This window comes from Passer montanus, unplaced genomic scaffold (genome assembly GCF_014805655.1).
Source record: "Passer montanus isolate IOZ18808 unplaced genomic scaffold, ASM1480565v1 scaffold141, whole genome shotgun sequence".
NCBI lineage: Eukaryota > Metazoa > Chordata > Aves > Passeriformes > Passeridae > Passer > Passer montanus.
The window spans coordinates 811,336-824,729 of record NW_024361053.1 but is presented as its reverse complement, the minus strand read 5'-3'; the positions used below and the strand labels follow the sequence as shown (position 1 = coordinate 824,729).

General features: G+C 41.8%; 1 protein-coding gene across 7 annotated transcripts in view; it reads right to left on the bottom strand.

The window, feature by feature from the left end:
* Positions 1 to 8,643, bottom strand: part of KIF21A (kinesin family member 21A) — a 91,335-nt gene extending 82,692 nt beyond the window's left edge. For 4 of the 7 annotated variants that reach the window (XM_039700515.1, XM_039700508.1, XM_039700513.1 and 1 more), the window contains exon 1: positions 8,304 to 8,643. In XM_039700515.1, the coding sequence (XP_039556449.1) occupies positions 8,304 to 8,347 (44 nt within the window). In that variant the 5' untranslated portion in view covers positions 8,348 to 8,643. The remainder of the gene's footprint in view (positions 1 to 8,303) is intronic. The other 3 variants (XM_039700509.1, XM_039700512.1, XM_039700514.1) reach the window with 1 other exon arrangement.
* Between the last annotated feature and the right edge of the window lie 4,751 nt (positions 8,644 to 13,394).

The following is a 13,394-nucleotide window of genomic DNA, read 5'->3' as shown; positions in this document are numbered from 1 at the left end:
AGGGAGAAACAAAGCCATATATAGAATTTTTAACTCTAAGACTTTTCATAGAAGGTAATGACTAACTCAGGTGTTTTAGCAGAGTTGGTTTTCTCATGATATTACATCATGTATTATTTATATCGTGTTTACTTTGAAGCTACGTCTCTGGCCTGAGGATCTTATTACATAATTCTAAGATGACAATAAAGAAAGTGCCAGGGGAGCATGGGGAAGGAAAAGTAGGAAAAGAATATTAAAAAACAAGACAGATATTACTACCTACACTCCTACCCCTCTTATATTCTCATATAGGTGGAGATGAGCACACAGGGATGGTGTCCTGTGATAGAATCAAGCACAAATTAAGACAGAGGCACTGCTGCAGTTGGTAAATCAATACCACAGAAAGTGATTAGCAACTCCAGGACCTTGGGATAATGAGCTACTCAGAATGACACAAAAGGTTTCTGGACTCATCTCCCAATTAGTCCCACGCTTAAGGAAAAAGATGTCCAACAAAATGAATGCTAAGGATTACTGACTTTGAAAAACAAAGTTAATTAGGTAAGTAGTTTGAATAAAATATATACCCACTCATCTTAAGTCAGTCTACCTTTCTATCACTTTATTCTAAGAAGTCTCACACACAACATGGCACCAAATACTTAAAGGAACCCAGATACACCACTTTCTACATTTTATGAAATATTAGATGTTTTACCATGCATGAGAAATTTCCTAGCAAACCTGCTAGTGACCCCAAAATTATACAAGACTGTATTTCATCATTTGCAGTATTTCTAGAGATAAAACTCTTCTTTTGTACTTTAGCCTATTATCGATGATTTGCATAACTTCTTCAAGAACATTGCTAACAAAACATGTATTTAATATAGTTTCTTGACTGGCATTAGTACTTCACATCTCTGCAGCTTTCAAGCTTAATATATCACCTTAAATTTATTTTAGCAGTATTAAGCAAAGGATAACCAACATAATTAGAAATGGAAGGAAAAACCAGTTCATTGAAAAAATACACAGCTAAAGATAATATCCAAGAGGTTGAAGAACTGACAAGATGTGGAATACCTTTTTTCAAGGCCCCAGATGAGATCAGACCCAGTAAACAGAGAAACCTGTTTGATCAAACTCTTCCATTAACAAAAGAGAGCACAGCAGTAAATAGTGTCAGAATTGAGATGTCTCACAAAAGGGAAACATTTTCTGTCTAGTCCTGTTATCAATTATATTCCATGTGTTCAGCTCTGGTAGCTGAACTGGTAATGCTACAGCATGCTACAGTCCTTTAACTCGCCTTGAAAATACTGTTTTACTCAAGCTTTTACAGGATCAGTTATGCTGAACATAAAGCAAAAGGAAAATAAGTATCCTTCAAAGCTACAATATCCAAGAGGAAGCACTTGAAGAAACCTGGAGTATTTATGAGCTAGTATGGAAAGATTACATTAAATCTAAAATGTCCTGCAAAGAGACAGTTATTCACTAACCAACTGAACTATGCAGAGTTCCTACAGCAGCATAAATGCAAGACCCAACAGTGAGACACTAAATTACCTAGACAACAAATCCTTTAGTCCATTTTTAAATTCAACAATGGCAGTGCTGTTCAATTTGAATGCATATAATTGCCGTGTATAGCAGAGCAATCATAACCTTTTACTAAGGTCTTGTTGCTCTCAGCTTTCTGTGTTGAAGCTCCAGAGCAAACAGATTTATCAAGGGATAAGTCATGCATTTTTGTTAGGTAGACTTAAAGATGTAAAGATGCTTAAAAGGTGCACTGTCCCAGCCAGCATTTGACAGCTGATTTAAAGAAAAAAAAATTTCTTTACACAGAAAAATAATTATTCCAGCAGTGGCCAACTCTACTAAATCTGCTGAGGATACTACTAGAATAAAGGAACAGCTGGTACTCGCTCCTCACTCTTTATTTCCATTCAGAGCCTATTCAGGAAATATTTTATGCTAATCAATCATAAGCTCTGAATCAGCAGGTTTTCACATTTTAGAATACATTTTGAATGTTTTGTTTCTCTATGCATCAAACTCACTGTGACACTAATCTTTTCAATATTCTCCATTTGTATCTTGTTGCTATAAAACACATCAAACAGGACCATTTTTGAAAAATAAGGCAGCATTTCTCCCCTTACACTGGAGCAGATATATTTCACAAGGGAAAAGTAGAAATGAACACAGAACTAAAAAACAAACAAACAACAAAACCAACCCCCCCCCCCCCAAAAAAAAAAATTAAAAAAAAAAAAAACACAACCCCCCCCCCCCCAAAAAAAAAACAAAAAAAACCCACAAACCAACAAAAAACCCAAGGAAGAATAGGAAGAAAATGAACAAAAATTTAAAACTATTCAAGAGAAGAAAAAGAGAGCATAATAAAAAGGCACAGCTCATGTAGTTACTCTAGCTAGACTTGTTCAGATCTAATTTGATTTCTAATTAAACTTTCTTGTTCACCAGTTCAAATTACACTTCTTGAATGTGTTTTACATGGAAATAATATTATCACAACAAAAAATTCTCTAGCTACCACAGATATTTAGTATTCTGCTGTATTTTCCTTAAAATAAAAAAAGCACCTAAAGTTTCTTGATTTCACCAGCAGTAGTCAGACAACCTAACATGAAAGCAGGAATTCCAAGAGCCATCTCTGAGTGGGCAGCAAGGGCAATCTATAAAAGGCTTAAAGCAAATCAACGGAAAGCAGGGAAAGAAGAGGGAGGGAGCAGGACTCTCTTGATCCCATGCACAAGGGTCATTCAACTGCGATAGAAGAATTTACAGATGTCACCTGAAAACGTGAAGCCTGGAGTTCAGTAATAGAGGAATGTCTAGGCCAAGAGATCATAAGTAGTAAAGAAAACACCATTAAGTGGAAATTAGTGACTAACTCAATGGTTTTTCAAAGCAAACTCTCAAGTCTTCTAGAAACTTTGGGAAGTGACAAGTTAAGAATATAATTCATCCAAAAGCACAAGCAGACTGCCGAGGTACACAAACCATTGCTTTTTCTTCTTCCTAAATTCAAGATACCCATCTCTTGGCAAGGAATACATGGCACTAAGGGAAAGGTCCAAGTAGGATTTCTTTCCCCTCTGTCCAAAAATGAGTTTGTGTTTACAACACAAGTGGTGAAAAGGGAAGTTTATTTCCTAGAAAGCAAGATCACAGATTTCAGCCCGCCCCAAGCAATATCAGTAACAGATGATCGAGTCAGATATTATGAAACCAGAATTAATTCAGCAGCAGATGGTGTCGTGTCTTTTCTTCAGCTAAAATGCAAAACATACCAACGGGGTAAAGTTTCAGAGAAGGACAAGGGGATGTTTGTGTAAGTCAGAGAGCAAAGAAAAACACCAAAACTAACAAAAATACACGAAACAGGAGCTTTCCATTAACATATTCAATTCAGAAGAATTATTTCCCAACAGCTTGCTACTGAATGCTGCTGATAATTTCCCTTTTATTACGTGGGGCATTCTTGTGTACTTACAGACTGCTGAACTTCATTAACACAGTTACACAACTTCCCAAAAAATCTTTTATAGCTGATTACAGATGGGAAATAATTACTGTCCATTAAAATAAAAGGTTTGGTCCACTCTAAGGAACCAATGCATAGTACTGTAGTCTATTGCTGTTGCTTATCTAGTTACAGAATGATTTATGAGAATGCTTAGCGCTGTATGGGAAGCATGAAATTAGTATCTCTAGAGCTTATAATATATACCACAGTATACATGTCCATTCATCCAGCAGCTGAGGTTCTATTCATGGTGGGAAGCTTAAACACATCTGTAACTGCTTGCACAACAGCAGCCCAAGAAAGAGAATCAATCTCAGCTGCCGTCAAAGTGCTTCAAAACACACTTTTCTAAAAAGGATGGGTTCCTTTCACTCCGTTCCTTCTTTCCTAGTGTATCTACCAGTAGCTGGATCTACCACAGAGGAAAACAACCTCACTATAAAAGCTTAAAAAGAAAATGTTTTGAAAGAAGAACGCAAAAATATGAAAAGGCAGAGGGAGGCATGACAACAAACAGGAGATTCCATATGGAGACAAAAAAAATCCCACACAGAAACTAGTGAAGTAGGAAAAAAACTCTACATAGGACAAACAATTGATCACACAGTTCAACAACCAGGGGTATGAAAAGAATTCCATACCAAAGCTTTGCAATGGGAAGCTAAATTTGCAATGGATGAACATATTCCACTTGTGTAATCAAAAGTCAACACTGTATCCTAATGCCATGCCACAGTAAGCTTTAGTTGTAAAAACCTCTAATCTCCATTAAACTGAATTAGTAACCAATGTGTTTTACCAGCATACTTCATCCCCTTTTTGGAAAACCAGAAACAGAAGCCATGTGGTTTTAATTAATCAGCTGCACTTAGTACTTCAACTGTTACTAAAAACATTTACCTGTAGATCCATTACATTTTGCACACAGTTTCCATACTTGACAAACACCAACATTTCACTTTTGTGAGCGGTGTCACAACATATTGCAGACACCCAAGGTGGGTATGAAAAGGAAAATTTTTAGACATCTCAAGGCAGAACTGGGTGTCCAGATCCCAGAGCCTCTCTACACACGTGAGGAGGAATGCAGCAACACTTCTGTTCTTCTCTTGAGGGATGAAACAAAGCAGATGTCAATCACAGCAGAAGAAGCAGCACCAGTGAGGCACTTTTACCAAAGCAAGGAAGAAGGGAGATACACACAGGCATACCTAGGATGATGAGAAGTGGAAACTTTAACTACTCTGTTCTTTACATGTACTAAACACGCCTGATCATAAAACACCATCCCCTGAAGCTTCTTTGTGTTCTGCCCATAAACACAGCTTCAACTGGGCTCCATCTTTCAGGAGAACATGCCCAATGCCAAAGCTCTTCAGCTTCACCAACTGGTAATGCACATTCTTTTGTTGTCCACTCCCCCTGAGGTGTCACCCAAGCATGTCGGAGTGACCATCTTCTCTTGACTACTGGTCTGCTTGTACAGCAATTCGTCTTTTCACACTGTACTTATTTTCTTCTTCTGTTTTAATACAGCATCTCTAACAAATGAACACTGAAGCTTATCATCTATACATCCAGGGCCTCCACTGACTCCCAGTGGATCAAGGCCATCTTTCACCTTGGAGGGCTAGAAGACAGACAATTCCTTCAATGCTCTGCATTGTTATTTGGATCCTGTTATGGAGAAGACATAACAGACACCCTTCCATGCTTTATCAGGTACAGTCCTTCACACAAGACTTCTCGTTAGACCTATCCAAACATTATTGTTCTCCAGAAGTTCTTTTGTTTAACATGTATTCAAAAACGCAAAGGACTGAAGTGCAACTTTGATTTCTTATCTCACCACTGCTAGAACACCCTAAAATGGCCCCAAGCCACATGGAGCAAGGACAGGCACTGACTGTTGGAGCCATTTCAGCTCCTGCGACCCAGCTCAGGTCTGGTTGGTAGAAGGGTCCAAGTAACTGCACACTTCTTGGGTGACCCCATCCAGACCCAGACCACTGGCTGTTGAGGATCTAAATCTTAGGTGAGAACTTCATCTACCCAACACACCAGAAGCCTACACACTGTATTTTGCTGGTGTACACCACTGAAGTGGCAAGAGACAAGAGTTAGAAACTGTAACTACATCCTTTTGTGAACTTAAAACAGTTGCCTCCGATGTTGATACATTTCATAGCCTTCTTGTCAAAAGTTAGTCTTCATATGCTGAAAAGACACTTTAAAAAGCAAGGCAAATTTTAGACTTACAAAAACTGTAATTTTGCACATTTGAAATAAAGTTCTCTTATCAGATTACTGTTTTCTATCATGGGGGCTCTCTGACTTTATCTGAAAACAGACACCACATGTAGTCACACAGAGAGCAAAGCTCTTTGCCAAAGTTGCACACCATCACCCACAAAGTCCACAGGTTTTTCAGTGGTGGGTGACTAGAGAAAAATCTTAATTGGGGAATTTAACATTAGTTACTGGATTATCTGCCAAACTATTTTCAGCTTTCATGCTTCACTAAACTGGAACTCATCAGTCACAAACCCATGATTACACGGAAGAAAATGGGGAGCAATTAGCATACATGATGATAGCTTAAAGCTGGTGCTAATTGGAAAGAATGAAGTATTTTTCATTCCTGTTGGATACAATTAGGTGAGACAACCGGGTTCTGGGAAGACAATTTGCTAAACAATTTCAGTGGTGTCTATTCTGTAAGCTATGTTTAAAGTCTAAGCAAATTCATGCCTTTGCAGTATATCTTGCAACCACAGGGGCTGCAAACTAAAAGCTGGTCCAGCTGTAGAGAGAGCCTTGTTCAGAAACATACACACAAAACACAACAACTAATTCATCACAACTGTGGAGATCATTACTGAACTAAGCTCAAGTTGCCAAAAAGAGCTGAAGAGCAAAACCAACAAGGAAACAGAATGTAATGCTCACAATGCACGGTACAGCATGGCACCAATATACACTGAGATGCAAAATCAGTTGAATTATAGGACTGCACAAAATACACAATCAGAAATAAAAGAAGATCATCTACAAAGAGCTACTGGTGCAAAAACAATTATGGTGCATGCTTTTGTTCATGAATGCTAAACAGAGAGGGGAAAATCTTGTACATGAATAGTTAATTTGCCAAAAGGAAGAATGCAGACAGGAGGAAAAAGGCAGTCCTTCATTATTAGTGAACTGCACTCAGGCACAAATGTTAGTTAGACAATTATACTGCAGAAATAAACCTTATAACATTAGGTATTTGTTGTCAGAAACTACAGCTGGGTGACTTAATTTACTTCTACAAATTCTTTACCATATATTACTCCTAATCTATTTACCACACACCTACAATTATAAATGTATCTTCACCAGTAGGTTTTTTATTTCATTCCAAGCTGCAACAAACCTCTGCATTTGTAAATGAACTTCTACATCACTATTTCTTTTGGCTCAGAATATATTTAATATTTTCTTCAAATGAGAGACTAGTCTGTAAACCTGTAACACACCCTGTTTTCAGGATCACACCTATCTCATATTTTCCTTTTTAAAAACACAGCCTAATTATGCTTTAGAATAGTACCTCCCTGAACATTATGTGAAAAATACTTCAACAGATAGCACTCACAAAAGCATCTCTCCCAAAAGAAAATGCTGCTGCAATCAGACTTTAATGAACAACTGCAGCATACACCCCACGTTATCAGGCAGGGGTGGTGCTTCTCTGTTTACTGAAAATGTTATTGCACCGTTCCCCCTACTCCATGTATCAACAACAGCATGCAGTAACATCGCTTATTTCTGCATCCTTCAGAGAAAACAAAACAAATCTAAGAAATCACCCTCTTCGTCTTCCTGAACAACCCTTGAATTCTCTAATGGACCCACTGAGACAAACAGACCTTCCTCTAAGGTCTGATTTCTTGTGTTGTAATACTCCAAGTGTGCCACCATAAAGAAACTTCTTTAAAATAAAGAAATAAATCAACAGACAGTATGACAATTTAACCCCAGATACTGACATACCTATCCATAAACAGACATAGGCATATGCACATATACATGTATTTCTCCTCATACTTCAATCATGTAAAGACATCTTGAAAACTGAAGCATCCAGGGGCTAAACTGGAAGCTCTTCAAACGATAAAATAGTATTTTCACGGAGAAAACCGAGAGGAGCCAAGAGCTCACTGATGAATAGCAGATTTTTATCTCTGATTAAAGAGCAATTTGAATTAACTGATGTTATAAAATTATTTAAGCTCCCCTCCCATCATGACTTCTACAGACACCTAATTCCTATGCAGTGGGAGCAGCCCTATGGGAGTCCATCCCTCTGGTATGTGAGGTTAGACACAACCTCCGCGGGATAAAAGCCTTTATCCTTCTAAAAATACCAGCGAGCCGGGATCCACTCCCCTAAAGCTCCGTGATGCAAACAGCATCGCCACAGTCCAGGGGCTGCCCTGCTTCCATGAGTAAGCACTAGCAGCACCGGCTATAATTAGTTGGAGTATTTTTAAGGTCACCGCTCAAAATTAGAGAGAAATGACTGAGAAAGACCTCAGAATGGTGGGGGGTTTTCCCCTCTTCCTACTGCTGTGAGGAAAAGGCTCCGCAGGGGCCGAGGGGAGGCGAGCCCGCTCTGCAGGGCGATGTGCCCGGCTGCGGTGCCCGGCCGGGTGGGCGCTGGGAGCGCCCGCGGCCCCGCCGCCGCCCCCGGCCCGCAGCAGCCGCCGCTTACCTGACCGCCACCCGCACCGAGCTCTCGTCCGGGCCGGCCGACATGGTGCCGGGGCGAGGGGCGGCCGCAGCCCCGCCGGGAGCTCCGCCGGGCCGCGGAGGAGGTGGGGGCACTGCTGCGGCTCCCCCCTCACCTCCTCCTCCTGCTCCGCCACCGCCTGTCTCCAGCCATTTTAGGTGACTGAATGAATAGGTAGGAGCCGCGGCAGTGCAGGGCGGTTCGCACCGCTCCTCCTCCTCCTCCCTCCGCCCGCCCCGCTCCGGCCCGGCCCTTCCAGCGCCTGGGCAGGGAGCGCTGTCAGTCAGGACCGGCGGCCGAGCACGGCCCCGGCCAGCGGCCCCCGCCCGCTGCAGCCGCAGTGCGTCAGCGGCCCCGCCCCGGGCAGCCGGCACGGCGGGCGTGAGGGCACCGAGCTCCCGACACACGCACAGACACCGCCTCCTCCACACGTAGCCCCTTCGCACCACCCTGGCTCTCCGCGCACACCTGTTCCTTGTGCGGACACGCGCTCCTGGTGTTTGCCTTTCCTCACGCACACGCTCGGTGCCCCCACGGCTCCCCTCACGCCTGCTCGCCCGTGAATGCTCGGCGCACTCGCCCTGCCCGCGGCTGTGGGCGCTCACGGCGCCTTCGGGGTGCCTGGCCACGCGTGGCTGTCCCCCGGCCCTCACGGGCACACGCGTGGCTGTCCCCCGGCCCGCACGGGCACACGCGTGGCGCTGGCCCTCGCTGCAGGGCTGCACAGGCACTGCTCGGCCCCACGCTCCAACAACCCGCACCGCACAAGGGCTCTGCACGCAGCTCCGAGGCCTCCCTCCCGGGAGAGAGGGGCTCATCCCGCTGTCTGCCCTGGGTCGTTTGCTCTTGCATGTGTTTCCCTTTCCCAGGCAGGAATGAATTGTCCTCATTCCTCTCCTGGCCCTGTGTGGTCCTCACGACCCTCGTGCCCGCGGGAGCACACAGTTGTCCCATCTTTCCAGGGTACTGGCAGGTTTGTTTGCCGGAGCTGCCCCAGCCAGGCATCTCTGTTCTCACTTCGCTAATGAAATGCCTGGCTTTGAGCTGGAAACTGAGTGGGCGGATGACACTAATTTTTGATGCAAATCGTATCCCTGCCAGGAAAGAAGCCTGATTATTTTGCCCAAAACAATTCACATTCCTAAGGAAGATTTTCCATCCGAATAGGCCCGGGTTTGAATTTTTAATGATATGCTAAAAACCTTGCAGTTCTAGTTGTTTTGCTTCTGATAGTAAAGGTTGATCACGCCCAGGCCCCAGCCTCTGTCAAAGATGTGCAGGTGAGATCTCTCAGCCAGCTGGGGCCTCTAGCCATAGCCCTGACTCTTTCAAAAGTCTCTCCTTCTCAGCAGGAATCCACTATGTTATTGTTGCTCTGCATGTTTCTCATAGTTATTTTCTCCAGCTTTTCTATTTTTCTTTACTTACGTAGAAATTAGATTGTTTCTAGAAAATGGCCCACCTGATGTTGCTATACAAAATGGTAGTCTTTTTTCTTCTGAATTACACAGAACCAGCATTCAAATCCCCAACAGCATTTGAAAATAGAGGGAACTTAAGCTACATACCATATTGCTGGGGTAAACTGAGATTATATGTATCCAAAAGGCAGAAAAAATTGAGAAATCAGTATGAAATCATTGAGGGGATCTGGTACAGGCAGAACAAAGGCTAGGTTTCTGTGGGCTTGTCAGCTCATTATTCTGTATTTGATGTGACAAACCAGATCCCTTGCTTCTCCTTTTGCCGTAATATTTTATGGGATGGGCAAGATAGCAGATAAAGAAAAAGCTCCTGCAGGTGAATTCTGTTGTCATTCATACCAAACAGCCTCAAAAATAAAGTGATAGGAGTTTCATAGTTCAGGGCATTTCCATCTAGAGGGGACTGAACACTCATGACTGTCTCGTGCATGGTATTGTACTGAGCTCTTTTAAAATACCTGCAGCTCACCCACAGTGAGTGGAATCCTATGGCCTAATTAGGTTCTGACAATTTATGTGCACCAGATTTACAAATCCAAGTCTTATCCAGAAGTATCCAATGCATTTTTTCCAGCTGGGACAGTTACAAGGTTAATGTAATAAGCATACTCAAGCCAAATTGATACCTGGGCACAGCATTTATTTCACACAGCATCTTTTGCTGTCCAGCAAAGCTCACCCGCATCATATTGCCATGCCTGTGAAATCCTGCTAAGTCAGTGTCTCTGGTTTGCCATGTGAGCTGTGCTGAAAACCGAGCAGGGAGTAGCAGCTGCAGGATGCTCAGACTCAAAATCATACTCTAGACCTTTCCAGGGCCATTTCTTTTCTGGCTGTTTTGTGGCTATTTGCTTCAGCTTGACTTCGTCCAGCCCTCTATCTTCTATATTGAAAAAGAAGTTAACAGATCATAAAGTCTGGCAGAAGTTCTCCTGAGCTTAATGTTGTGTATAAATGGGTTAGTATGCACAGATTTCAGACCTCAATGATAATGGTTTTACCCACATTGGTATTAAAAAATGTTGGTGCTATAGTAAAATTATTCTAAGTTATGTTTATTTCAGTCCTATGGTATTACCCACATATTTTCTGTCTTGGATATTTCACTCCAATTCCAGACTCTTCTGAAACTGATCTAGCAAGTGACATTTAGCTTCTCACCATGTTTCATGCAAATTGCCTGGTTTGTGTCCATTCAGATGTAAAGCAGGAAAAAGACATAGGTCCTGTTTCTATGCAGGATTTTTCTCTGTGTTCCCCATTTCCAGAAAACACAACGCTTCTGTCAGAATGAGCTTTCATTTTATTTTTTCCTGTCTTGTCCAATGTAAACAAACAGTGTTCTATACTGTTAACTTGGCTTTGCCAGGAAACTTAAATCAAATCTGATTTAAGTTTCATTTCTTATAAAGTGAATGACCTGTGCCCTCCAGCATCCTATTCATCTCCTTGAAGGAGTAACTTGAATAATTAAGGGCACAATATCTCCCTTTTTTATTTCTAAGTACATAGCTAAATTGCCAATGTCTAGTTGATCTTTATGTAAAGCTGTATAGGCTAGATGGTAACATTTACAGATTTGTCCAATCTCACAGCTGATGAATGAGGCTTTCCTAAAGGTCCCCTACAGCACCCAGTACCAACCACCTCTGGTCACTCCCTGAGCAGCTGCAGACAGGTGGGGGACAAACTTCAGGGCTGGGGAGCAGGGAGGGAGGTTACAGCTCTGGTCCCTGCCCGGTGCTTAGAGGAGGACTGCTGGGGACACCCCTCATCCCTCCCTGGCAGCCCTCACACTTTCACTGTCTCCATTCTCCGGCCTCATGACTCAGCACCACGAGCTTCATTCACTGCACAAGCAAACAAAAACCTGTGCTTGGAAGGGTCAGTGCTCTGCCTGCCACACGCACAGCACACCCTGCACACATGGTCAAGCTGCCTGCTGAGTTCCTGTAAGCCTCAGAAGCTGCCTAAAATCACTGAGCTGCACACAACCTGCATGGGCCAAGCAGACCCCACTCAGGAGTCAGAGCCCTGTGCTTTGACCTGTGTGTTTGCAGGCAAGTTGCATCCGCGGTGCCTATGCTGTACCGGCTGGTTTTGAAATTATCTAATTGAAATAGACCACTTCCAGTTTTTTAACTGATAACTTACTGGTGCTAAATAAGCCAATTTAATCAAAGATTTGGCTTGTTAGTTGCTTATTTCTTTGACCTGTTGAATATTTCATTTAATTTGAAGAGGAGATTCTGTTAAGCAGTGGAGGTGACTTGGTTTCATCCAGACAGGCAATAAAATATAAATCACCGATTTCTGATTAATCTGTGTCAAATAGATTAATTGCACCATGACTGGTAGAAGGCTTCAAGAAAAAGCCTTAGGTTTTGTCAAGTCAAATATTAGATTTTGTCATCCTGGGTTTCTTCCCACCATTATGGAAATCAGAGATTCTTTCAGATATAGACAGTGGAACGCGCAATATTCAAGTGCTATAAAAGAACAATATTGAAGGACATTACATCTCATCATCTGCATACTTCATGCTGTTTTATTAAATTCACACACACAAAACAATCAGCTAGTATAAAATCTCATTAGTGACTATTGTTTTCTTGAATGTATTTACTAAATAAACACTTCTTTGCTACATACAAGCCACAATTTATTCTGTGATTTTTAACATGCCATGAAGCCTAAACATTAGGCAATTAGAATACAATGTATAAATTATAATGAGCAAAATTTATATTATATTCATTCATACAGTAGTTTGAAAAAGGGGAATATTTTAGCTCATATAAGTGTCCATAGATTTTCTCTATGCTTTTTGCTTTTCCCTGTCTGTCTCTGAACTGTGTGACCCAATAATTCCTTGAAATACAGTATCTTCTGATACAGGAAAGGTAACTGAACTCCCGTGCAACCGGGTTTCATGAGCTGTTGCTGATGGAAATTATGTCAGCAACATTCACGCATCAACAATAATCACTCCATTTTCTCTCATAAACACTAAACTGTTCAACATTCATGTATACAGTGCTTCCAGCTTTCTACTTGGCAAAGTGAAACTACTGTTGGTATTTTCTGCTTGATGCTTGGGCTTACATGAACCTTAGGCTTTTCCATAGTCATATTTTGAAAGATCTCTGCTACAAACAAAACTAAACTCCTAAAAATATAGTTTGAAAAAGGGGAATATTTTAGCTCATATAAGTGTCCACAGATTTTCTGTATGCTTTTTGCTTTTCCCTGTCTGTCTCTGAACTGTGTGACCCAATAATTCCTTGAAATGCAGTATCTTCTGATACAGGAAACTCCTGTGCAACCGGGTTTCATGAGCTGTTGCTGATGGAAATTATGTCAGCAACATTCACGCATCAGCAATAATCACTCCATTTTCTCTTATAAACACTAAACTATTCAACATTAATGTATACAGTGCTTCCAGCTTTCTACTTGGCAAAGTGAAACTACTGTTGGTATTTTCTGCTTGATGCTTGGGCTTACATGAACCTTAGGCTTTTCCACAGTCATCTTTTGAAAGATTTCTGCTACGAACAAAACTAAACTCCTAAAAACTGTTACAATT